This window comes from Typha latifolia, unplaced genomic scaffold, assembly GCF_019914945.1.
Source record: "Typha latifolia isolate L0001 unplaced genomic scaffold, TyphaL0001v2 contig_44, whole genome shotgun sequence".
Lineage (NCBI taxonomy): Eukaryota > Viridiplantae > Streptophyta > Magnoliopsida > Poales > Typhaceae > Typha > Typha latifolia.
Window position 1 is genome coordinate 1 of NW_027330489.1, and position 25,000 is coordinate 25,000.

Genomic DNA, 25,000 nt, shown 5'->3' on the forward strand with positions numbered 1-25,000 from the left:
GAATCTCCTGCTCTGGCAATTCAAAGTCATCAATTGTGAAGTCTGGAACATTCAGGGATTGAGGATAACTTTGCTCAGAGTACTCAGGAGGAGGGCTAGCCAAAAGCTGTTCAAAATAATCTGTCAGAGCAAAATCTCCTGCTGACAAAGCTGGGCTAACCCCAGTAGGCTCACCATCTGTATACAAGTCGTTGACCCCATTTGACAAAGGCTGCAAGTTGCCTGACAAATCAGCATCTGATTCTGGTGGCATGGCTGAACTAAAGACTTCAGCCATGAAGGGCTGGTACCTAATAATCTGGCCATCAGAAGGAGGTTCTAGACTACCTATAAAACCATCTTGACGATCAGTAAGGCGTCTTTTCTTGTTTGCCTCAGGCCTCCGTCTGTTATTCACATTCTGCTCAACAAGCTGAGCCAGAAAACTGGGATTCTGAACAGCCCTAGCTAGAAATGACACCATCTGCTGCTGGTTTTTTTCCATTCTCTGGAGACGCAGTCTCAGGCTTTGGAATTCAAGGTCAGTGCTTTGTTGATGTTGCCTGAGTTTTACTAGTTCCTGCATGAGAATAGTCTTATCCCTCTTAAGTCTCTCAATTTCCTCAGTGAAACCAAAATTTCCAACTTCCACACATGCATTGACGGATGTATTTTTTCCTTGCAACTGTTGCAGCTGTGCGGCATTATGAGAGGGCTTTCTCCTTGTAATAGTCTTCAGCAGATGCTTTTGTCCTCTTAGAAATCCCTCGTTGGCAAACTCCCATCTATCAGGATCAACTTTATGAAAACCCTGATCAGAAGAAAAAAGACCAACAATTAAATGAATCACTTATACACTGAAAATGTAAACTAAAGCAAGATAAAAGATCAAGATACTGTGAACATCTATCTATTCGAAAACATTGTTTGATCATTATAAGTGAACATATGATTATCAGATAAAGGACTTCTTACTAAACATTGTTGTCAATGATTAAGCATTTGAGAAACTATCCCGGATTAGCAGAAGTATCCAATCTTCCTTGCAAGTGAGTAGTAAACAATAACCAATTAAAGCCTCCAGCCTGAGAGTTTCTAGAAGTAATCTTCCCCTTTTCTGCCTTTGGTGATGACTGCCAGTATATTTTGATAGAAGTCTGCAGCTCTAACGAACTAATCAACAATTCCATCAATGTAAATCCACCATGACAAGACTAATCGACTAGTGTTCGAAATCAGATTATCTTAAAGTTAAAATTAAGCCAATTGTCCATACAATTCCTTCAATTCTAAATTATTTAGGTAGTCAAACGCATCAATTGCAAATCTTGGAAGGCAAATCGACATATGCAATACATTGACAAATCATTCATCACAATATCTGATGAATCGTGACAGTAAACAAGATTTCCCTTAAAATACACCCAAGAATTGTCAGAATGACCTAAAAAACCTCAAATTACCAGAAAATTACAGCTCGAACACCATTAAGAAAGAAAAGGATAAGACTAATAACGCAAACAGTAATATTAAGCAGCTGACATATTCATCATCCAAAAACTAGCAACCAGGAAGCAAGAAAATATTCTCGTTCCCACGAAAGCAACTTGCAATGTGCTCTCATGAGTTCATACGTAAAAATAAACACGAAGATTGACACCAAGAAGAAGGATTATGCGACGAATTAGAGGCACATGCAAGGGAAATCATACATAAGTATTCAACTGGCGAACAAAGCTAGAGAGATTGCTGTGCTTGAAGTACTTGGGGAGGAGGTCGCGGGAGAAGGTGTGGGGATCCCAAAGAACAAAACTGTTGTTGCTCATACTCCAGGACACAATCGCGTCCGTCTCGGGATCTTCCACCATATCGTAGCACTTACTCAGGAAAGGCGGTACAATCGGAGCCACCGCGCCGCCGGTGGCAGCGTTTGCTTCCATCGCTGCGAAGGATCGGATGCGTCGATACGGAGAAGCCCTAATCCAAATTGGAGATAGAAGAGGAAGAGGAAGAGGAAGAGGAAGAGGAGGAGAAGATGACGATGACGAGGAGTCGCGCAGAGAGGATTCGATGAGGTACGGGTAACGTGGCAAGCGGAGTCGGCACCCAAAGTAAATAGCGGGGACCACCTTAACGGGTTCGATCGGTCCGGATTCGAACGTAAACCCGCAACTCGTTAATAGAATTGGATCGGTTCGACACGCAGCACGTGCATCGCACATGCGCGTGATCCTTGATTTAATCCGAAGAGTCGAATAAGATTTATCCACATATCTCCACGCAATGCAGTATGTCTGCAGTTCTTTCTACTGTGAAACAAAACATATCACTGCTAAGAACAATAAGGACTAGTAAGAGAATATAACACTCGCAGAGTTGTAGGTCTAGAAGAGCAAATGTAGCCAAACATGAGCAATAGAAAGATGATAAGAATGTTTCTGTCTGAGACTACTCTAACTAACAAGGTGTAAAATTAACAGCTCTCACTGAAGGAGATGAGAACATGGCCTCCAGAAAATAAGAAGATTATGGTATGTTAGAATTTTCGATCTGCCAATCCCATGTCGCGAAGCTCCCAGAGTGGCTTGCTTTCTTTTGCATCATCTTCTTTTATGGCTCGTTGAATCCGTTTGACCACAAAAAAGTACTGAAATAGAATAAAGTGGGCATTAGGAAAAGAAGAAGATGATCATCTTTACGAAACCTGAACTGCTTTTGTATGATGGAAAATAACCTGAAAAGCCAAAATAAGTGGTATGAAGAGCTTTCCCCTGTTGTTTGGGTTGGGTCCGTCAATCAACTTCTGATCAACCAGGATAGGCTTGCTCCCATTTGAAATAACAACTGTGATTTGTTTCACCAAGTTTGGAATCCATGGAGTACCATCAGGAAGAATCTGTGTTCATGAAACAGATTAATTTTCCAATACATTAAAGTAATCTCAAAAATCACGAGAAGCAAGCAGTGACTAAGAATGGACATACCTTTTCACCACTATCATTTGTCTTGCATCTCCCACTGTTCTCAACCAATACCACAGGGATGGTAGATTCCTAGGATAAGTAGGAATATTAGTATATCTCCAACCAAACAATTGTGGATAATAATTGTAGTTAGCTTTCTCTAGTATGCTAGCTAGAAAATGAAACAAATATGTTACTTCAGAAAACATTTAGATGATTATGACTCAAAGCCGCCATCTGAAAACCAAATAGCCGTAACTGATCTAGATATTTAATCATCATGAAGCATGGAGGACACCGTCAAGGTTTCTTTTGCAATTAGATGTATATAACAAATTTACAAAGAATGTTTATTTGCATATATAGGACACAGAATGGGTTCTTCACAGTTTTATACTGGTTCACATGGAAGGTCAGAACATCGGATGGGTAAGGATGCAGAGATTTACAAAACCATTTACGGATAACCATTTCTATGTTGCATATTGAACATGGCTAGATAGCAAAAAATATATTGCAAAAGGAAGGTAAAATAGAAAACCTCAAAGGTCAAAGAAACTTGATAAACATATAAATTTTATGATAATTCAAAATATTATGTCATTACCTCAAACTCTTTCTTAATACGAGCTCCCAGATGTATGTACTTTAAAAGTGCTTCTGATCGCTTCACAAAAAAGTCATCATAATTCAACCCATCTGGTGGAGACAACTGGCCATGGGTCAATACAAGCAAAGATCTCCGCCATATCCCTTTGCCAAATGTATTGGTGATCGCTTTCATGACCTGTCTATCCAAACTATCTACTCTAAATGTATCTAACCGGTCTACGTACAGGAGTATGTCGATAGTCTTGTTTAAAAGGAACCTGACATATAATAGAACGTTAGATGATGAAGCCAGATGAAACTAACTGTTTGAACACATAGTATGAGCAGAGATTAAAACAAAACAGACTGATGGGTTTCTATAATTAAAATATGATAAACATGATAGAGAAAGAGTAGTCACCTCAAGCAGATGGAAAGTTCTACCGAGGAGAAAAAAGTAGATACCAAGAAATCTCTTAATCAAACTACAGAAATCCAATTCCCTTTTCTCATAACAAGTTAGAAAGAGGATAAAAAAGCAACATCATCTAATATTTGCTCTACTTGAAAATCATGTTTATAAGCATGTCATTAAAAGGAATGACCTTGCAATATTCAATTATCAGTAAGTACAATTAAACGAGGGTCTCACAATCTCATGAGACGTATCAACAAACATCTCCACGGAAGCAATATACTTCCATATAATGGTGGCTTCCCGATAATGGAATCAAACAGATCTAATTATTGCACTAACTAACAAGATAACTCAATTTGCAGCTTATGCAAATGAAATAACACTATAAAGAAGAATGACCTGTATTTTAAAGAAGTTAAATATATTTTAGTTTTGTTCGATGTGTCACCCCAACTCATTTTCTTTCTCTTGCCGAATTGGAAACTTGAATGTGCTACTTAATATTATGCTCCTTTCTTCGAGGTTGATAATGAGTGGTCTCCCAGTTGATCATTTGCATCTACTAATGGCATACTTTTACAAATTTCAGAAGCTAGCATCCGTGACTATACATGCCCTATTGCACATTTTGGTCCAACCCCATAACGCCAAATTGTGGAGTATATGTAATTGGAATATATATAGGTATCATTCGCAGTGTCACAACATCCAACATGTTATCATCTGATACACACCTCTTTGTGATCTCTAGAGCTTGTTCATTGATGTATCCACCTTCTACAAGCCCTGGAGTATCAATGATGTTCAGGGTGAAGCCTGCTCGTGATCGTGAGCACATCATGGGTCTCAATCCTTCAGACTACAGAACACATATCAACACACGATACGCATTACTGATTTTTTAGAGAATGCCTTCAATACCTAAGCACAAGTAGATATTAGGTAGAAAATAAAACCTGGAAAGCACTAACAGTAGCCACCCTCTCCCCCAATATGGAATTCACAGTAGAGGACTTCCCAACACCACCCTTGCCCATCACCAGAATTGTCAATGTACTCACATTCTAGCAAAAAAAAAAAGAATAACTAAAAGATAACAAAAATAATAATATAAATAAAAAGAGAAAAAAAATGATAATAAGGAATCAATTGCGTGTGACATCTAGAGAATATGAGAAATAGAGTATGGACCTCTTCCTTCAATTTCCCCAATAATTCATGCAATTTGCTCTGTGTCGTAGCTGGGAACTGCTGAATCCCAACCCACTCACGAGCTAATGGCGACGACATACTGCTTCACCCCGGAAATATGCTCAACAAACCTAAAGTAATGAAAGAGGAAGTAAAATTTCCACAAACACATAACTATACTGCAAAAGTTTATATGCATAGTATAAAAGAAGAAATGGCATTAAAAAAAAAGAAAAAAAGCATCAAAGATACCAAACTTCCAATCTGAGTAACATCAAGTAGGCCAGAAGACAATGATGACAGGGATCGAACTACTTTCACTTGGATTCTTTCCTTTCTTTGTTCAATTTGCATGCACTAATTACAGCGAGTATATGGTAACAAGGAACTAACCAATTTTAACACATTTAAGGGACAAAAATGCAACGATTTGTATCAAAATGCTGCAGAATTGTCAAGGGAAAGATGGAGGAAATGTGGCGCTTTACCTGAGAGCAGTGAAGGTGACAGAGAATCCCCGTCCTTGGAGGAACTAGAGATGGAGCGTTCGCGATTCTATCCGAAACCTAGAGTCTCGAAGCCCTCTGAGAGCTGCTTTTTGGTGAGTTCTTTTGCGGAGAGGAGGGAAGCCAAGCGAGAGGAAAAGCATGAAACAGGTTTTCGGAAAACAGAGGGATAAGGTAACGCGAGAAGAAATTTTTTTATTTTATATATATATATACAATATTTACTAGAAAATATATTCTAACTTAATTTTATTTATGTCATTTTACCCGAAGATCTAGACTAAACCACAATAGTTATTTTTTTAATTATATTTTATTAAACTTATCACATGCAACGATATATTGAATTAAGTAAACTTTATAATATATCTAAAATAACACTCCATTTATAGTATTATTAGAGAAACTACATATTTGTAATCTAGCTCACCATTTTGCATACAATACTCACTTTTATTAACTTTTCTACTTTTAATGATGTTTGATTATAATAATTAAATTTGACCCATTTCGATGGTATGATTAGCCCAGCTGTTCGTTATAGGCCTAACTGGGCCGGTCTAAGTGTTTACACGGGCTCTGGAATTTCTTAAAAATATCATTTTTTTAAAACTTTATTGCCTTTTGTCTATCATTTTTAAGCTTTGTTTTGTTTGAGACTAAGCCCTGGAGTTAGATTAGTTAGTCTTATTTTTTAGCTTTAATTTTTTTTAAAATAAATTTGATTAGATACGAAAAAGATAAAAATATGTTTGGTTAGTGAACCAATTCTTGAGAGTCCTTAAATTTAAAGCAAATAAAGCATCAGTGACGTTGTGCGTTGGCATGATTTTTTTTGGCGAAATTATGTTTTACCAGTATTTTGTTAGATTAAAATTTACATTATTCTTATTGTATCACTATGCATATGTTTTAATATGTCTCTTGCATCTTCAAATTTGATTTATAGAAGGTTCAAATATAATATAAAAAATAATTTAAATATATTTATAAGGATAAAGTGATGTAAATAAGGGGAGTAAAATATTATTCCCCTTGTTTTATTTTCACTAATTACGTGGATATCATCTTGTAGATTACAGGCGGCAACGTCCACCGGCCACGCTCTCATTTCTAGTTTATATGCGCGCGACGGATCTCTCTCCACGCAGCTAGAGAGAGAGAGAGGAGAGAGAGTAAACGATGGGGTTCGTCGTTCGAGCTCTCCGTCGCTCCAAACCCTTGCTCCAATCCAACCTCTACCGCTTTAATCCGTCCATCTACCCAAACCCTAATCCCCTCCACCGATGGATCTACTCCACCTCCGCCCTCTCGAAGCCCGAATCCTCCGCCGCCGCCGCCGCTCCCACCTCGCCGGAGCCAGCCCCGGAACCGCCTCGTACCCCCGTGGGCGGAGCTAGGGTTCATTTCACCAACCCCGACGACGCCATCGAGGTCTTCGTCGATGGCTACCCCGTCAAGATCCCCAAGGGCATGACCGTCCTCCAGGCCTGCGAGGTCGCCGGGGTCGATATCCCCCGTTTCTGCTACCACAGCCGCCTTTCCATCGCTGGCAACTGCCGCATGTGCCTCGTCGAGGTCGAGAAGTCTCCCAAGCCCGTCGCCTCCTGCGCCATGCCCGCCCTTCCAGGTCAAAAATATCTCGTCTTTCTCTTTTAGTCTTTAAAAATTACTGATTTATGTGAATTTTGGTGACTTTTGGAGTTTTTTGGTTGATTAGGGATGAAGATTAAGACAAATACGCCGGTGGCGAAGAAGGCAAGGGAAGGGGTGATGGAGTTCTTGCTGATGAACCATCCCTTGGACTGCCCGATCTGTGATCAGGGAGGGGAATGCGACCTGCAGGACCAGTCCATGGCGTTCGGAGCCGACCGTGGAAGGTTCACGGAGATGAAGAGGTCGGTGGTAGATAAGAATTTGGGGCCACTGGTGAAGACGGTGATGACACGATGCATTCAATGCACAAGGTGAGATCTTTCTTTCTTGCATTATTGCTTTGGATCCTGGAGATTGGCAACTATTGAAAGAACATAGAATACAGATTTGATTACTAGGACTTCTGCAAAATGTAGATTGACAGTAATTTGTAGTAGTATAAAGATACGATAGTGCTTCTGAGATTTCTAACGATGAAAATTAGGGCTAGGAGAGCTTTTACACCATGAAAGACAATACTTGTCATCTCAGTGACAGATAGTTAGGCTGTTGTTATCCTATCAAGGTATGCTTAGGTTAAATATATGCAGCACCTGAAATTAGGAGTTATTCAAAGTGGAGTTGCAAATGGATATAGTGGAATGGCCATCTTATACTCTAGGTTGTTCTGTTAGACTGCCATGCCTACTGCCAAATAATTTTTATGGCTTTAGCTTCACAGCATAGATTTTCGTGCCTAAAAGGATTGGCATGAAGGATGTTGGTGTCCAAATCACCATCCTTATCATCGTATCTCTGTTATATGCTGCATATCTTGTTATGGATTTTTTAAAAAGTTATCCAACTGCATGCTCTTCGTAGGAGAGATTGTAGTTAGTCAAATATTCGAGCTGCAAATTATCAATTATAAGAATTGTAAAGTAAATATCACTTACTAAGGTTTCAAAAGGGCAAGATTTTCTTTTGAACTGCTAGATATGGTAACTTGGTAAGTATCATGACTTTGTTTCTGATGCATAGTTTTGTAGTATTTGAAATTATCAGAATATTGGTTGCAGCCGAGGAGGATTTGTTGCATGACTGTCAGAATTTGAATTTTTATTTTTCCTACTGCTACGAACATCTCAATATAAGTCTTCTATTGTCTGTAATAGGTGTGTTCGATTTGCTACTGAGGTAGCCGGTGTTCAAGATCTTGGTATGTTAGGCCGTGGGAGTGGAGAGGAAATAGGGACATATGTGGAGAAGCTTATGACAAGTGAACTGTCAGGAAATGTGATAGACATCTGCCCTGTGGGAGCTTTGACATCCAAACCTTTTGCTTTCAAAGCGAGAAATTGGGAGCTGAAAGGGACAGAAAGTATCGATATCACTGATGCAGTTGGATCAAACATAAGAATTGATAGCAGAGGCCCAGAAGTTATGCGCATTCTTCCACGTTTAAATGAGGTTAGTTTTCCATTGCCATTATTCTCATATAATATCTATTATTCAGGAGAATTAAAATGATCATCCTAGAATGTTTTTAATTATCTTAGTTACTCCTTTGATGCCACATTTTCTTTCCCATAAAGGGCAGGAAGCAGCCATTTTCCTGCTCATTCTTCCAGCAATTTTCTGGTAGATGAAGCATTAATAAGTGAAGCATGTCCTAAATTGTTGTCCTAAAATCTGTTCTATCTGCCTCAAGTGACTGCAAAAGCACTTTTTCCCGTGTACAGCGAACCAGTTCATTGGGAAAAGCACAGGAGGACTAAAATCATTATTTATCTTTACTCTTTTGAAAGATTTTTTAGCTTATTAATAAGGGCGTGCACAAAACCATGTATGTTGATCTGTTTATTATGAAAGGTACAAAACCTGAGCAGGGAAAAGAACATATGCCTGCTTTTGACTTCATCGATATTTTTTTTTTTTACCTATTGTGGTTTTTTCTGCAAATAGTGTTACAAATATCATTAAATATAACCTAAATTTTCATCAATTGCTTCCTGTGAACGGATTTATATGTTCTCTTTTTATTCGCTTTGATTGATGTAACTCTTTAGTGCATTTTTCTCTCTGACAATATTTAAATTGCTTCCTCTTCAAACATGTATTGCTTTTGGTTTCTGTATGTACGCTTTATACTTGTGTAATATTAAAGCTGTGTCAACCATGTGACTCGTGGTCTTTTAGAAGTTTATGTATTTTTATGTTAGTGCAAGATGGAATCGGTAAATTTTCGACTAACACTTTTAAATCCCGTGAATTTGAAAAAGATGGGCCTGGTGCTATTGCTAATTGGTTGTCAGTGGCTCAGTAAATTTCTTTTTATATACCCACTGTGTAATGCATATGCTTGCAACATGTTTATGGGATTGAGAAGTGTATTCACTTTAGCAGTATTATTCCCATATTGATGCAATTATGGTCATTGCTGGTTTTCCTTATGTCTGTTTAGTTTTATTATTTCCTTAAGTTGGAAACTATTTTCCTATGCTTGTCTAGATGGTATAGTTGCACGATGCAAAGATTAGGGTTACCAGTTTCACCACCCTGCCGCGGTCATCTCTATATCTGCAACACATTATCGAGACTCTTTTATTAATGTAGCCAAGTGCCTTGTGATCAAACAATGGGTGCCACGTCTCTAAATATCATCTTCCCCCTCCTCCACTTTATCATCAAGGTGCGGTGGAGTCCGACTTTGTAAAAAGAAAATATCATATTGTAGAAGATGGCTTGCTACTTATTCCATACTTTTCAGTATCTTTTATGCTTATCTATATCTTGAGCTTGCTAAAACATCGTGGCAACTGGATTCTGGGATTATTTATTCTCTTCTTTAATTGTGACCAGAGCTTAATCTTTTAGTTGTTGACTGGGTTATTCAGAACTAAGCCAGCTGGTACATGTAAGGTTGTTTTCTCATTGCACATTATTTTTGCAGGATATTAATGAGGAATGGATCTCTGACAAAACACGATTCTGTTATGATGGTCTTAAGAGGCAAAGACTAAATGACCCTATGATTCGTGGTCCTGACGGACGCTTTAAGGCAGTTACTTGGCGTGATGCCCTTGCTGTGGTTGCTGAGGTTGCACACCAAGTGAAATCGGAGGAAATAGTTGGAATTGCCGGTCAGCTTTCTGATGCTGAATCTATGATGGCATTGAAAGATTTCTTAAACAAAATGGGTTCAAATAATGTGCTATGCGAAGGGAATGGCCCAAGCCCTCAAGCAGATTTGCGGCCTAATTATCTCCTGAACACAAATATTTCTGGCCTTGAAAAAGCAGATGTTTTCCTGTTGGTTGGAACTCAGGTATCATATGTCTCACTTTGAAATGTCAAACTCTCATTTGTGATATGTTTTACTTCATGGTTAGTTAAATCGATAGAGTAGTCATTAATATTCTCTAGACTACCTGTCTCTTGTTTTATGCACTTCCTTTACTCCATGTTAGTCTCATATGTCAAGGAAGTTAGCTGCCAATATGAAGAAGCACTTGCCTGTCAAAAGATATCTTGAACCTTCATATTAGATTTACACGCTACAACATTATGAATATCCAGTATAATGTACTGAACTTAGATTTCTGGGTGGTTTTTCTTGTATATTTTTAAACCTGTTCCTTTGTATTGAACTTCTGTGCAAAATATTTATGGCAATGATCCAAATAAAAGGTACTATAGATAATTTGGGATCAGGGATACTATATAGCTTGGCATTGCCGCATAGTGTACTATATAGCTTAGTACAATATGTTTGTGATTGTCATCTGAGTCATGCCCCTCTCATTCCATCCTGGCTTGATTTGTATCTCTTCTCTTTCTCAGGTTAGTTGTTGTTAAATATGTTGTACTACCTATTCACTTGAACAGTATCCGTATTCCTATAGGCTACAAGTATATCAGCATTCATGTGGATATGAACCACTAGTAATTGTGTCAGATCTATACCACCTTTATTTAAATTCCTGTCATTGATGACAAGGGCTTTTTTATATTTCTTTTGCTACTTCACATAATATGAAGTGCTTTTCTGTATGCCTTATAATAAATCATAAAGAAAATACTGAACAGGCAATCAATCCAATACACCCAAGTTACCTATTAACCCTTGTGTTTACTCTGAAGACATTTTTATCATGCTGAAGTGACAACTGTATATCATTTTTTCGCCTTTTCTGTCTCTAACTCCTGATGTAATAACATTGATATTCTCTGCTACTTCTGGGCATACAATAATTCCATTTAGCTGAACTCATATTTGGATAGTTGCAAACTTGCAATGCTTTGTGGTGGATTTTATACGGGTATCATACCTTTTATGTTATGCTTCCCCTGTCTCTCTTCTTTAAAAATGACAGCCAAGAATAGAAGCTCCAATGGTAAATGCAAGAATTCGAAAGACAGTCAGGGCAGCTCAAGCAAAGGTGGCCTACATTGGTACCCCGTCAGATTTCAATTATGACCACCAACATCTTGGTACAGGACCTCAGACCCTCCTTGAGATTGCTGAGGGCCGTCATCCTTTCTGCTCAACTCTCCTTTCTGCCAAGAACCCTGCCATTATAGTAGGGGCTGGACTATTTGAACGCGAAGACAAAGATGCTATCTTTTCTGCCATTGAAACAGTAGCAAAACTTGGCAAAGTTACAAGATCTGACTGGAATGGTCTTAACGTGCTTTTGCTCAATGCTGCTCAAGCCGCAGCCCTTGACCTTGGCCTCTTGGCTAATCCTGCAGAGTGCATCCAGGCTGCTAAGTTTGTTTATTTGATGGGAGCTGACGATACGAACTTGGAGAAACTTCCAGATGATGCATTTGTAGTTTATCAGGGACACCATGGGGACAAGGGCGTCTACCGGGCTAATGTCATATTTCCCTCAGCAGCATTCAGCGAGAAGGAAGGCACATATGAGAATACTGAAGGGTGTGCACAGTGGACTGTCCCAGCAGTCCCCACAGTCGGTGATGCTAGGGATGATTGGAAAATCATCCGAGCACTGTCAGAGGTTGCTGGGTTTCGGTTGCCATATGATAATATAGGAGCTCTAAGGTCCCGCATTAGGATGGTGGCACCCAATCTAGTTCATGTAGATGAAAGGGAAACATCAACATTGTCTGCTGAGCTCAAGCCTCAGTTCCGGCAACAGATGAGCATGGCTCCATTCAGCAGTGCTGTGGAAAACTTTTACATGACAGACTCAATTACTCGAGCTTCTAAGATCATGGCACAGTGCAGTGCAACATTGCTGAAGAAGTGAAATCTATTTCTGGATTCAATTTGCAGAAATTTACATGTACTTTTTCCCTTTCTTAAGAGACATAGTTGATGCATGTTTATTGGATTATTAGAGTTGGTCTGTAATTTTGACTGCCTAAAAGCATAAATGGCAGCAAAACTGTGTTTATTGCATTGTGGGAGCCAGAGGCACAACTAAATAAGCTAGAGGGCACTTTTTTATTTGATGCTCACAACCCGCAGCTTTCCTTTTGTATTCTCCAATTTCTTGCTTATTCTGAGATGCTCTTGGAAGGTACTATTGGTTTTCTAGCTTCAACTGTATGAAGCTGATGACTTGCTTAAGAGTTAAAAACGTGTGTGTGTGTGTGTGTTTTTTTTTAATTTCTCTGAAATGGAAAATACTTGTTTTCTTTGATTCATTGTATTGGTATCTTTCTGAGGCAAGAGGTTACTCCTCTACTGTGACAATCATGTGCAGTATAAATATGAACAAACAGGAATGATACATGAAAAATATCTGGAGATGTATGATTGAGTGGCTAATCCTATTCCTGTTTGAGCTTTTATCCTTATCTCTTTATTGTAATATAAAGTGAAATAGTACCTCTGTTTCTTGATTCCCTATCAGTATAAAACAAGTCCACAAAAATAAGAAAGAAACACATGAAAACAAATCTACAGCTAATAATATTCCAAATTGCTAAGTTCGTCGGACCCTGGGATATGCTTAAAAGAAGGCCTGCATGCTCTAGCATGTCAAGAGGAGGGGTCTTACAGCTTGATGTTGATGTATATCTAATTAACCTACCATAATTGTTGTTGTTAAAACATCCTATTATATTGTAAGGAGGGAAAGCATGATTGTATACTTTTTGTTCACATGTCAGAGTCACTGATAGAACCACCCAGATGGATTGGTGGTCTCATAATTTGATTCCTTATCCTCAGGAAGTTGCTTCATTGAACAGTAGAGAGAAGAGGGCAAGCACTACCTTATATACAATGTCCCATACTAACTAAAAATTATCAAAATAAAGAACTCCTATCAATTCAGGGCTTTGTCCCACTTGGCATTTCAAAAAGTCAATAGCTTCTTTCTTTTTCAACAGGGATAGGTCAGATTCAGTGACTAATTTCTATAATTCCATCTCATCAGACACATGGCTCTTCTGTGTACAATTGATCATCTCCAGGAATTATTGAATATATATAGAACTTAATTAGGAACAGATAAATACTGTGAAAACAGTGTAAGCCAGGAGAAACCTCTCCAAATATTAACTTTTGCAACCATATTACTCAAAACACCCTACATTATTGAGTGTCAAAGATGGCATCATGAGAGAGATGATGCATGCTTATGGCTAACCAAATACATCCTAAGAGATTAGGGACACTATTGTAGGTTCTTGTATGGCTTGTTATTGGAGCTTCCACTACCATCTCAATGTCTTCCAATTGCCAGCTTTTGGTAGACTATGTTGGAATGTATGATGAGGATAAGGAGTAGTGGAAGTTATTGGTGGTTTAACTTGCAGCAACTTTCTATCACCTCTCAAATTATAATCTCAAATAGGGTCCTATGACAATGACAAATACACAATAGGGGGGGGGGGAATGCTGTTCCTTTTTCTATTTCTCTTACAATCACACAAGAAGTCACTGTTGAAGATTTCCAATCCAAATTCTCACCCCTTTTTCGCCAAAAAAAATATTTGAGGGTATTGTGGTAGGTGTACCTTTTTTTTTTGTGTGAGTGTGAAGAGAGTAGGTGTACTTCCTATTCAGCTCCTCTTTTTGTCTCCCAACCTACCATCCTATTTGAATTTCAAGCCTGAATCTACCCACCAAAACTACTTTGAGATTAGTTTCAAAATCATATGACACGGCAAGGTTTTATTTGGGATAGTTTAGATGTAGCTTATGTAATATATACAAGCAATCATATTTAACTATTTGGCCTTTTACATGCCTTTACCTATAACATTCTTCCATAATTTCATATTCTCTCTTAAAGATCCTCTTCATTAGAGATAGGTAGGTTGGATGGAGGATCACATTTCTTTATCATGATAACATGGAATGGTACAATAATTGGCGACTCTTATCTAGTAAGATAATTAGAAATTTTGTACTCCTTTCTTTTTCCCAATTAAAACATGTTCTTCACTTGAATCTTGGAAAGTACTCTCCCTTCATTGAGGAATGGATCTTTTGCATTAGTGGTTAGCATAGTTTGCAGTGCTTGATTGGCTGCCACAAAGTTTTCCCAACTACTTTTCACTGCATCATAATCTCAGCAGGAAGAACAACTCTTGGCGTTTATGTTGTACTATTTATTGTCCTCCAGGCATCATAAAAATAAAGAAAGCTACAAAGTTTTCGGCTGCTATTATGTAGTTAGTAGATAGAGATAATTAATAGATATATACATATCAAGTATTAGTAGTATTGATGAATCTTTCCTCAGCTAAAACATCTAGCTAATCATGAACTGGTGGGCAAAGTGATCAACTAGATCTTTATGAATATAATGGCATGATAATGATACATCACTACCTCTGTTCATATGGTTTTTCAACTGCAACTTGGATGATACAGACAATACCAAGTTGAAATTAAAAAAGGTCTCTGGATCTTAATTTTAATGTCTAGTGACCAACTCTTGCATCCTATTTCAATGCAACTTTAACATTTGACAAGAGCTGATGTAGATGGCACTGGTATCTCAAATGAGTTCTTCTTGCAAATCACCTCAATAAAAATAGATTTTTTCTTTCTTTCTTTTAGGTAGATTTTTAGATACAAAAGTTGAACATAGGTTAGTGACATGTGAATGTGCTCATTGAGTGAACTTTATTGAGATCCAAGTCATAAGGCTAGGAAGGATGCTTGGCCCTTAAGCTGACTTTTAAAGCATAAAGAAAGCAATCAAAAAACAATTAATTATCTAATTATAAACAGAAGGAGAATCTTATCCACAGACAAAAGTGGAGACCCTAACCCTAGCCTTCTTCTTTATAAATAGTAATATATCAACCAGAGCAAGCATCTTTAGTTATTATAGGGTAGTCACTCATTAAATCATCAATGATGGTTTAGTTATTATGCTGTTAATTATATAAGGTGTTTGGAATTTGGATTTTAACCTCATCAAACCCTAATCTCCTCCTACATCTACCAATCTTGTCATGGAAGATTAAAAGATGCAAGTAACCTTATCCTGAGCAGAGGAGGGGGGGGGGATGGGAAACGCGACTCCAACTTTTTCCCGTACGTTTCCCGTTACTGTGTAACGCATCTGGTCGGCCACGTGGCGGTTGCTGGGCGCCCTGGGCCGGTGGGAAAGCGTTTGCTCCAAATTGGCACGTCGTACGTGCCAGCTGTGATCCAGTGGACTGGTACGGACGGCTCCGCCTGACGTGGGTGGTGGTGATTCGTGGGATAATCAAACTCGCACGGGCTACAGCTAAGGGTTCTCTCGTCCGTGCTGTCGATGTCCGGCAGGGGTGAAATAGTCATTACGTACAGGTCTCGGGGAGCTCTCCCGAGAACGGAGGACATCTTCTAAAGCACGGAGTGTATTTATCACGACTCATTGGAAAAAGAAACCCCCTTTTTTTTTTTCCGCAGATATTTTTTGGGCTTTTCTCTTGTTCAATTTTTGCTCGGCTCTCACCTCACTGGTTCGTATATAAAAGGAGCGTCGCAGTTCTTTCGTCTCCCCTGAGGAAAGATGAAAGATTACTTCCAAATATATTTTTCTCGTCCTTTTTTTGGGGAGATTTGAGCTCAAATTGCGGCTTTTCTCTGGCCTTGCGATTTGGATACGTAATTCTCGACTTCGCCATCTCTTTTGAGCTCTTCTTCTCTTTTCTTTTTCTTTTTCTCGTAGATTTCTTTTTGTTCTACCTCCCTGATTCGATTCCCGGTATAAATTTGTCGCCTTTTGATCTCCCTGAGCTCAGAGGTTCCGTCCGTTTTCACTTCTCATCTTTGCTTTGGTAAGCTCAAAGCATCCTAAGTACCCATCACCTTAGCTAAGAAACCCATTTGCTTTGGTAAGAAAGGTCCCTCTCCCTCCCCAGCTTTGAAGTTCGCTCAGTGCTTTTGGTTCATCGCCGTTTTGTTGCTTGTTTTACTTGAAAGGTTCCGCTTTCTTGCAGAGAAATATGCAGTCTTTACTCTCGTGAGCTTAGATTTCCTCCGTTCCTCTCTTTTGCTCCCGTAGCTTGCTTTGATGAGCTCAAAGTGTCACAAATTTCCATTCTCTTGCCTGTTTCCAAGTTAAGACTCCAGTAAGAAACCCAGTCCTGTTTGAGTTTTTTTTTTTTTTTTTTTTAACTTTCTTTTGTTAAGAGAAAGTATAATCTTGGAGCTGCTCATCTCCATTTGAGTATCGTAAACGAAAAATGGTGTCAAGATCTTACTCAAATCTCCTTGAATTGGCCTCCGGTGAACCTCCATCCATTGGCCGGATCAGCCGCCGGATCCCTCGGGTCATGACTGTGGCCGGCATCATCTCCGACCTCGACTCCGACTCCGATTCCGACGCCTCCGCCGGACCATCCTCCTCCTCCTCCCCCCGCGACCGCACCATCATCGTCGCCAACCACCTTCCCATCCGCACGCACCGCCGCCCCAATGGCCAGGGCTGGACTTTCTCCTGGGACGACGATTCCCTCCTCCTCCAGCTCAAAGACGCCCTTTCCGACCACCCCGACATGGATTTCGTCTACGTGGGCTGCCTCCGCGACGAAATCCCAGCCTCCGACCAAGACGAAGTCTCCCAGATTCTTCTAGAAACGTTCAAATGCGTCCCCGCCTTCTTGCCCCCCGACCTCCTCGCAAGATACTACCATGGCTTTTGCAAGCAGCACTTATGGCCTCTGTTTCATTATATGCTTCCTTTATCCCCTGATCATGGTGGCCGCTTCGATCGCTCATTATGGCAAGCCTATGTCTCCGTCAACAAGATATTTGCGGACAAGATCTTAGAAGTGATCAACCCAGATGACGATTTCGTCTGGGTGCATGATTACCACCTAATGGTCCTCCCCACCTTCCTCCGCAAGCGTTTTAATCGTGTGAAACTTGGATATTTCCTCCATAGCCCATTTCCATCGTCTGAGATTTACAAGACACTGCCTGTGCGCGAAGAGCTACTCAGGGCATTACTGAATTCTGATCTGATTGGGTTTCATACATTCGATTATGCTCGTCATTTCTTGTCTTGCTGTAGTCGGATGCTCGGACTGTCTTATGAGTCAAAGAGGGGCTACATTGGATTGGAGTACTATGGGAGGACCGTTAGTATCAAGATTCTTCCAGTTGGTGTTCATTTGGGCCAGCTCAAGTCGGTGCTAAGCCTCCTTGAGACGGAAGTGAAGGTTGCGGAGCTCGTCGAGCAGTTCTGCAATAGGGGAAGGATTATGCTTCTAGGAGTTGATGATATGGATATCTTTAAGGGGATCAGCTTGAAGCTATTGGCTATGGAGGAGTTGCTCAAGCAGCATGCCGAGTGGCGAGGGAAGGTGGTTTTGGTTCAGATTGCTAATCCAGCCAGGGGAAGAGGGAAGGATGTGAAGGAAATCCAGGACGAGAGCTATGCGATGGTCAAGAGGATTAATGATGCCTATGGTGAGCCTGGATATGAGCCTGTGGTTTTGATCGATGAGCCACTTCAATTCTACGAGCGAATTGCTTACTACGTGGTGGCAGAGTGCTGCTTGGTTACAGCGGTAAGGGATGGCATGAACCTTATCCCCTATGAGTACATCATTTCTCGGCAAGGGAATGAGAAGTTAGATAGTGTATTGGGTGTAGACCATTCGACACCAAAGAAGAGTATGCTGGTTCTTTCAGAGTTCATTGGGTGCTCTCCTTCTCTGAGCGGTGCCATCCGTGTGAACCCGTGGAACATAGAAGCAGTGGCTGATGCAATGGACTATGCACTGGAAATGTCCGAGCCAGAGAAGCAGTTAAGACACGAGAAGCACTATAGGTATGTCAGCACCCATCATGTTGGGTATTGGGCGAATAGTTTCTTGCAGGATCTGGAAAGAACATGCCTGGATCATTCAAGGAGGAGGTGTTGGGGTATTGGGTTTGGCTTGCGATTTAGGGTTGTTGCTCTTGATTCGAATTTTAGGAAGCTCGCCATGGAGCACATTGTTTCAGCCTATAAAAGGACCCAAACCAGAGCAATTCTCTTAGATTATGATGGTACATTGATGCCACAGGCATCGATTGATAAGAGCCCCAGCCCCCAATCCATTGATATCTTAAACAGCTTGAGTAGGGACAAGAATAACATTGTCTTTCTAGTCAGCGCAAGAAGCCGAAGCGATCTCAGTGAGTGGTTTTCTTCTTGTGAGAATTTGGGCACGGCTGCAGAGCATGGCTACTTTCTAAGGTATCGAGAGGTTTGATCACTTATTCATTATATAATTTTCTTCTTAGTGTTAGACATGGATTGCACTTTAATTGATCTCTCTGCTTTCAGGTTGAAGAGAGATGCAGATTGGGAGACTTGCGTTCCTGTGGCTGATTGTAGTTGGAAACAAATTGCAGAGCCTGTGATGAAGCTGTACACAGAAACTACTGATGGTTCAACCATCGAGGACCGAGAAACTGCACTTGTCTGGTCTTATGAAGATGCTGACCCCGATTTTGGATCTTGCCAAGCTAAGGAGCTTCTTGATCATCTTGATAGCGTCCTTGCCAACGAGCCAGTTTCAGTCAAGAGTGGCCTGCACATTGTGGAGGTCAAACCACAGGTTCAGTGACACTCTCTTGATGCTAGCTTCCTTTGAGCAACTCTTTCCAAGTTTATGACGATCTACAATTTTCTGCAGGGTGTGAGCAAAGGCTTAGTAGCCCGCCGTCTTCTCTCGACTATGCAAGACAGGGGCTTATCACCGGACTTTGTACTTTGTATCGGAGATGACAGGTCAGATGAGGATATGTTTGAGGTCATTAGCACCTCGATAGCAGGAACTTCTCTGACACCCGCCGCCGAAGTCTTTGCATGCACAGTTGGTCAAAAGCCAAGCAAGGCAAAGTATTACCTCGATGATACAGCTGAGATAGTTAGGTTGATGCAAGGACTAGCTTCTGTTTCAGCACAAACCCTAGTAAGATTGTAGACTGTGTAGTAATGCATGTTTTGCCATTTGAAAGAGATGTCTAGGTGAATTTCTTCCTTCTGATTTCACCTGTCCTCTCTTCATTTATTGTATTGAGTTAGTTAGATGTAAATGAATGATGCTGTTAAACCATTTGTCTGAGTAATATAACTACTCAATTTAATTTCTGCGTGATAAACATGTGAGAGTATTTACTGATGCCATCATTTCTGCAACCTAATTTGCTTGACGGTAGAGAGCTCATTTATAGCTTGTCTCTGAATGAGCTTGTTTTCCAAATATAACTAATAGTTTGGTTGCCCCTGCTACCTTACAGGAACTAATAAGAGCTTTGATGAAGTGGTAAACTTGTAAGAGGTCTCATAGGTGATACATCTTGAAAATACTGGAGATGAGTTAAAATTACTTGATGGCCTGGGGATAATTTGGACACATTTGTTCTTCCTAAAGTTGCACTTACAGTTTGCAAGAAGATTTTGCAGTCTTTCCACAGCAGATGTTCAGAAAAGATAAATGTGCACATAAGCTATCAGCTACATATGAGCTTTATTAAGAATAAGAAACTCCATAACATAATTTTTCAGCAGACTTTTGAGGGAAATCCATCCCAATCCTCATAGATGGCCATACATATTTATTTCTCTGCTGGCTGATGACTTAGCTTCACATCTTGAATCAGTGTTAGCTTAGCTAAACCACCATAACATTCTGGCAATACTTCCTCTCCAATCTCTTCAATCATTTCCTTCCTTTGCTTTTCATTCTTCACAATGACAACCTATACATATGGAGAAGAGTTCATCAAGAACTTAAAAATTACTTTCAACCTGTATGTATGTGTATATATATATTTGTGTGTGTATGTGTGAGAGAGAGAGAGAGAGAGAGAGACTTTGTCCAAAATGGCTTTCTCCAGGAATGCAGAGATCATCTTCCAAACTCCGACGAAGATCCAAGGCATGCTTAAAAAGTACAACCTCACCAACCGTTCCGGGTAGTATGACTGCATCAAACATCATGGAATTCAGGTAAGAAGTATATCATTTATATTCTATACTAACATCATGGGCTCTCATTCAGTAATAATCATATAGCCTGTGCATTAATTCAAGTCTATTATTTGTATAGTCTCATGCAATCCTGTAAATGGAGAGCCTTGTTTAATCTTTCATGCTGCATGATTCTTAATCGTTGTTAGATCTGGTGATCTGGAAAGCGAAAATCCTTGAGAGTTCTGAGCATTTAGAATCAGGACTAATCCTAGATGCCTTGAAAGAGTTGGCAGATATTACCTGTAAAAGTTGAAAACCTGCTAGGAATCCATTAGCATCAATATTCTTTAATCCAAGGTGCTGCAAATCAACAAGAAAGACCATCTTCTCAGATCCAGTTTCCTTATCCTTTACAGCACTGAAAAAAAAACATAAATATTAGTTTTGTCGTTATAATGATCAATTACAATGAGAGACAAGCCTCAGCTCAAATATATGGTCATTCGGTCTTTACTTCTATGAGGAAGCATAGATTAAAAAGAACAAGAATTGAAAATAGCACCATGTTTGTATTGTATCAGCATTTAATTTATAGATCATATGAATTAACATTGACATGAAAAATACTTGATTTTTAGGGAAGAATGTAACTAGAGAAGTAGTTATGGTTTCTGAAAAAGAATTTACCTTGATAGTGTTTTGTCCAGCATATGTACAATAAACTCTGCCAAAACATAAAAAAAATGAACAAATTAATAGGAAAAATAATGTAAAATGAACAATTTTCTGTATGAACAGAGAAAAAGAAATTATCTTAATTTGATGATCTTGTATTTGTTTGTGTACAAGAATATGCACCCAGTTGTAATAAATGCTCAAAGAGATCCATCTGCCATAATATATCTAAGACTCCTTAAAACAAGATATCATCTTATTAACTTTGTGAAGCATAAAAGGGCACTCACTGATATATTACACTACTGTACTAGTGTCTGGACAGAGTAAATGTAGCAAAGGTATCAAATAATGTCCTTTTTATTGCAAGATTTATTTCCCCATCATATGTTAATTTATATCCCTGAAAGTGTTATCAACTAACTTCTTTCTTAGTGTTTAAAGTATTTGGAAAAAAATGTTCTAAGGACCTGTTTGGTGATAAAAGTTATACGAGTAAAAAAAAATCTCCATTTATATAGATTACTAATCAAATTTAAGTCTCTCTTTCATCCTCCTGAGATGTAACTATTGGAAATGATATATAACCAGCTCAGATAGTGATGTTGATGATGGGGATTACAACAAGTATCTGAGGTCAGTACATAGAAAGAAGACAAATCAAAGCATCTTCTGGAATCAATGGTTTGTAAGAAGAGAATTTGCCCTAAGAAGACGAATCAAAAGCATCCTACCATCAGAAGAAACAAGATAGTGTCTATTTCAATGGAGCATCTTTTTGCAGAGGAAAATACAAATGTAGAAAGAAGAGCACGTATTAGTTTTAAAGTAGGAAAGAGAATATAAATGGATCATCTCATGCGTCTCTCAAAGTCCAAGAACATTGCAAATAGTTCATGCAACCATTTTATTCTTATTTATTAGTTATTTTACTATTTATTCATTCATTGATTAGCAATGTCTTTCCTCAACCTCTTTTTCCTTCTTAAAAGGACCCATTATTTCAAAACCACCTCTTGACATATCTGCAATTTGACTCCATTTTCAATTATATTAGTAAGACGAATATACGTTATATAAGAAACAATCTCGGAAATTAATTAAAAAAAAGAAGAGATTATCTAATGAACTTAAATTATATTGAACTTATTCATGTTATACTTTTGAATTGAAGCTGGTCATTAGTATGGAAATGCTTGCAAGCCTGAAGGACGACAAGAGGGTAGCCATCTTTGCTTGGTAGCTGGAGGAAGGCCTTGTGGGCCTCCAACTCAGCAGAGATCTCGTCCTCTTCAATGCAGCCAGATGGCGCGATCTCGGCCCTCCATTTCTCCCAGTCAGCAAACATCTTGGAAGCTTTCTCTGGGTTCATGGACCTTGCTGTTAAGAACCTAAGGAGAGTCTCATCTCCATACTTCTAACAAAATGAGTAGAGAGCATGAAGGGAAGTTGTACGAAGTAAGGATACATATTATTCTTGAGCTAATACTGACCTCAGTTGAAGTACCCATCTTCTGCAACAAAGCTCGCATTTGTTTAATGGCCATCTCAGCATTGTTCTCCATTTGTTTGTGTGAGAGAGAAGAGATAGAGATAGAGAGAGATGAGGAGCTTTTAAAGGCTAACGGTGCGTATAGTTGCTTGGTTGATGAGTTATGGAAATGGAGTAATCTAATTATGGAGAGAGATTTTAAGTTATGGATGTGTTTGGTTGTATGGTTGATGAGGGTCAAGTGGAATAGACTAGAGAGCAGTTTGATTCACTGTACTTGAACTCTTGGAGTTGCTAATTAGTTGCATTTTAATAATACCACATTAAAAAACGTTACATTGGTGCAAGTTGTGGATAAAGCGATAGTCTATCTAGATTATGCAACTGGACATAGTTGATCTCATATTATGACTACTCGATTAGTCTGTGGACTTTAATCAATGGAAAAAAAAGAATAAAATTCTACGTCTTTTCTGGATTTTTTTTTTCAGTGGGTGAAATCTTACGACCATAAGATCAGGAAATAGTTGAATCTATCACTCACCAGGCAACAATGGGATATTCTGGATTATTACCTATTAACATATTATTATTTACACCTTACGTTAATGCAAGCAAACAAGTTGCTCATTAGTTAGTGTTCTAGGAGTGCTATGATCAACCGTATATATCTCTGACGCTTTTCTTATAATATTGCATGAGATCTTAAACATGATACACTCAGAACGTATACATACGTTTTTATGGGATTATATTGATCTTATCGTTCAAAGTCCAAAAGTATGGACTTGAGAGGAAATAGTAGCCAGCCACTATATATATATATATATATAGTGATAAATGCTGCATACATAATATGATATGAAGAACTGAATCAAGATTTTAACTTAGTCAGATTAGCACAATAATTTTTTTTTTCTACTGGCATACACTGTGTTTGCGTGCTTGCTTCTATTGTTGATTAGAATAGATGGGTCTATTTGGTATTCTTGTGAATTTTGCACATGTTTATTTCAGTTGTTCCGATTTTTTCCTCGAACTATTAAGATGCTCATAGATTCTGGTTGGATCTTCTATTAGTGTTGAAATTTTTAGCACATTGCCTATAGATGATGATCAAAAGGTGCATTCTGTTCAGTACCATTAAGGGGTTATTCTCCATTTATCCAAGAAATAAAAATTAAAAAAAAATTGTCTTACCACATTGGACAATAATGAAACTGATCAAGAAAGACTAGGTGTCAGCTTACCTTTACATTTACATTGTTTTGCAGCAATAAGAATAAACAAGGGAAAAGATTTCTACCAGAGAAACAAGTTAAAAGACAAGACTACCACAAACACAAATGAGTCTTGTCTCACAGAAGCTATAGACAATTCAATGAAATTTATCTTTCTTTCACAGACTCACCTATAAATGATTTTTTTTCCTAAGCCAAGCACGATGACCTGATCTAGATGACATCAGAGAAAAGGGAAGTGGAAGAGAATCAACAGTTGTTTGCATTCCATGAAACATTCAGACTAACCATCCCTGCAGAATAAATCCACATGTGATGAGTCTTATTTACTCTTCAAGTCCAAATAACTGAGCATATACATAGACAATGATCTAAATTACAGAATTTGTATCGATATATCAAGTAAATCCACAGTATTAAGAGAATTCATATAGAGCAACGCTGGGCCAAGAGAATTCATAGAGGGATTAGGGATCCCCAGAAACAGTTGATAACAAACTCCTCCAGAGATGGGAGTTGTGTTTCAATGGTGTTTTATTGTTTAACTACTCAACTGCACGATTCATCTCTTACTATACCCTACCTCTGAGAAAAATATCTGCACTTGAGATGTCATTGTGTACACACCTATTTACAACTACAAGTGCTGCTAATCTAAAACTACAACAGGAGAAACCTTCTTGTGAGAGATAATTATGCGGTCAGTAATGTTAAATCAAATGCTTCCAATTTTTTCGAAATTGATGCAGTTAGACTTCGTTCACAGCAAACTACTGGTGAATTGCATTATGTCATTTCACCAAAAACTAGTACCATCTAACTACAAAAGAAAAGTCTAATGAAGACAAACGCAGTTGACATACAAGTCAGATAACATCTGCTAGATTGAGTCGCTTAGGTTTAACATCAACA

At 38.9% G+C, this 25,000-nt stretch overlaps 5 protein-coding genes across 5 annotated transcripts; 2 read left to right on the forward strand and 3 right to left on the reverse strand.

The window, feature by feature from the left end:
* Window positions 1–4: 4 nt before the first annotated feature.
* LOC140802614 (heat stress transcription factor A-1-like) lies at window positions 5–2,242 on the reverse strand (the record flags this gene model as incomplete). The annotated part of the gene is made up of 2 exons (XM_073158154.1): window positions 1,692–2,242; window positions 5–790 (listed from the first exon to the last, which is right to left on the reverse strand). Coding segments are annotated over exons 1-2 (1,296 nt in total), but the record flags the coding sequence as incomplete, so codon positions are not given.
* An 83-nt stretch (window positions 2,243–2,325) lies between these two features.
* Window positions 2,326–5,830, reverse strand: LOC140802610 (translocase of chloroplast 34, chloroplastic-like). Its single transcript, XM_073158151.1, has 8 exons — window positions 5,631–5,830; window positions 5,143–5,273; window positions 4,908–5,015; window positions 4,686–4,810; window positions 3,550–3,811; window positions 2,964–3,032; window positions 2,714–2,875; window positions 2,326–2,626 (listed from the first exon to the last, which is right to left on the reverse strand). Exons 2-8 carry the CDS (start codon window positions 5,239–5,241, stop codon window positions 2,516–2,518), a joined length of 936 nt encoding a protein of 311 aa, XP_073014252.1. The 5' UTR covers window positions 5,242–5,273; window positions 5,631–5,830; the 3' UTR covers window positions 2,326–2,515.
* An 889-nt stretch (window positions 5,831–6,719) lies between these two features.
* On the forward strand, window positions 6,720–12,801 carry LOC140802611 (NADH dehydrogenase [ubiquinone] iron-sulfur protein 1, mitochondrial). The gene is made up of 5 exons (XM_073158152.1): window positions 6,720–7,278; window positions 7,369–7,615; window positions 8,459–8,753; window positions 10,237–10,611; window positions 11,660–12,801. The coding sequence occupies exons 1-5, from the start codon at window positions 6,831–6,833 to the stop codon at window positions 12,557–12,559; spliced, it is 2,265 nt and encodes a 754-aa protein (XP_073014253.1). The 5' UTR covers window positions 6,720–6,830; the 3' UTR covers window positions 12,560–12,801.
* A 3,380-nt stretch (window positions 12,802–16,181) lies between these two features.
* Window positions 16,182–19,866, forward strand: LOC140802615 (alpha,alpha-trehalose-phosphate synthase [UDP-forming] 6-like). Its single transcript, XM_073158155.1, has 3 exons — window positions 16,182–18,955; window positions 19,046–19,319; window positions 19,398–19,866. The coding sequence occupies exons 1-3, from the start codon at window positions 16,953–16,955 to the stop codon at window positions 19,686–19,688; spliced, it is 2,568 nt and encodes an 855-aa protein (XP_073014256.1). The 5' UTR covers window positions 16,182–16,952; the 3' UTR covers window positions 19,689–19,866.
* A 391-nt stretch (window positions 19,867–20,257) lies between these two features.
* Window positions 20,258–22,920, reverse strand: LOC140802612 (sec14 cytosolic factor). Its single transcript, XM_073158153.1, has 6 exons — window positions 22,849–22,920; window positions 22,517–22,772; window positions 21,368–21,404; window positions 20,981–21,098; window positions 20,581–20,691; window positions 20,258–20,466 (listed from the first exon to the last, which is right to left on the reverse strand). The coding sequence occupies exons 1-6, from the start codon at window positions 22,918–22,920 to the stop codon at window positions 20,323–20,325; spliced, it is 738 nt and encodes a 245-aa protein (XP_073014254.1). The 3' UTR covers window positions 20,258–20,322.
* Between the last annotated feature and the right edge of the window lie 2,080 nt (window positions 22,921–25,000).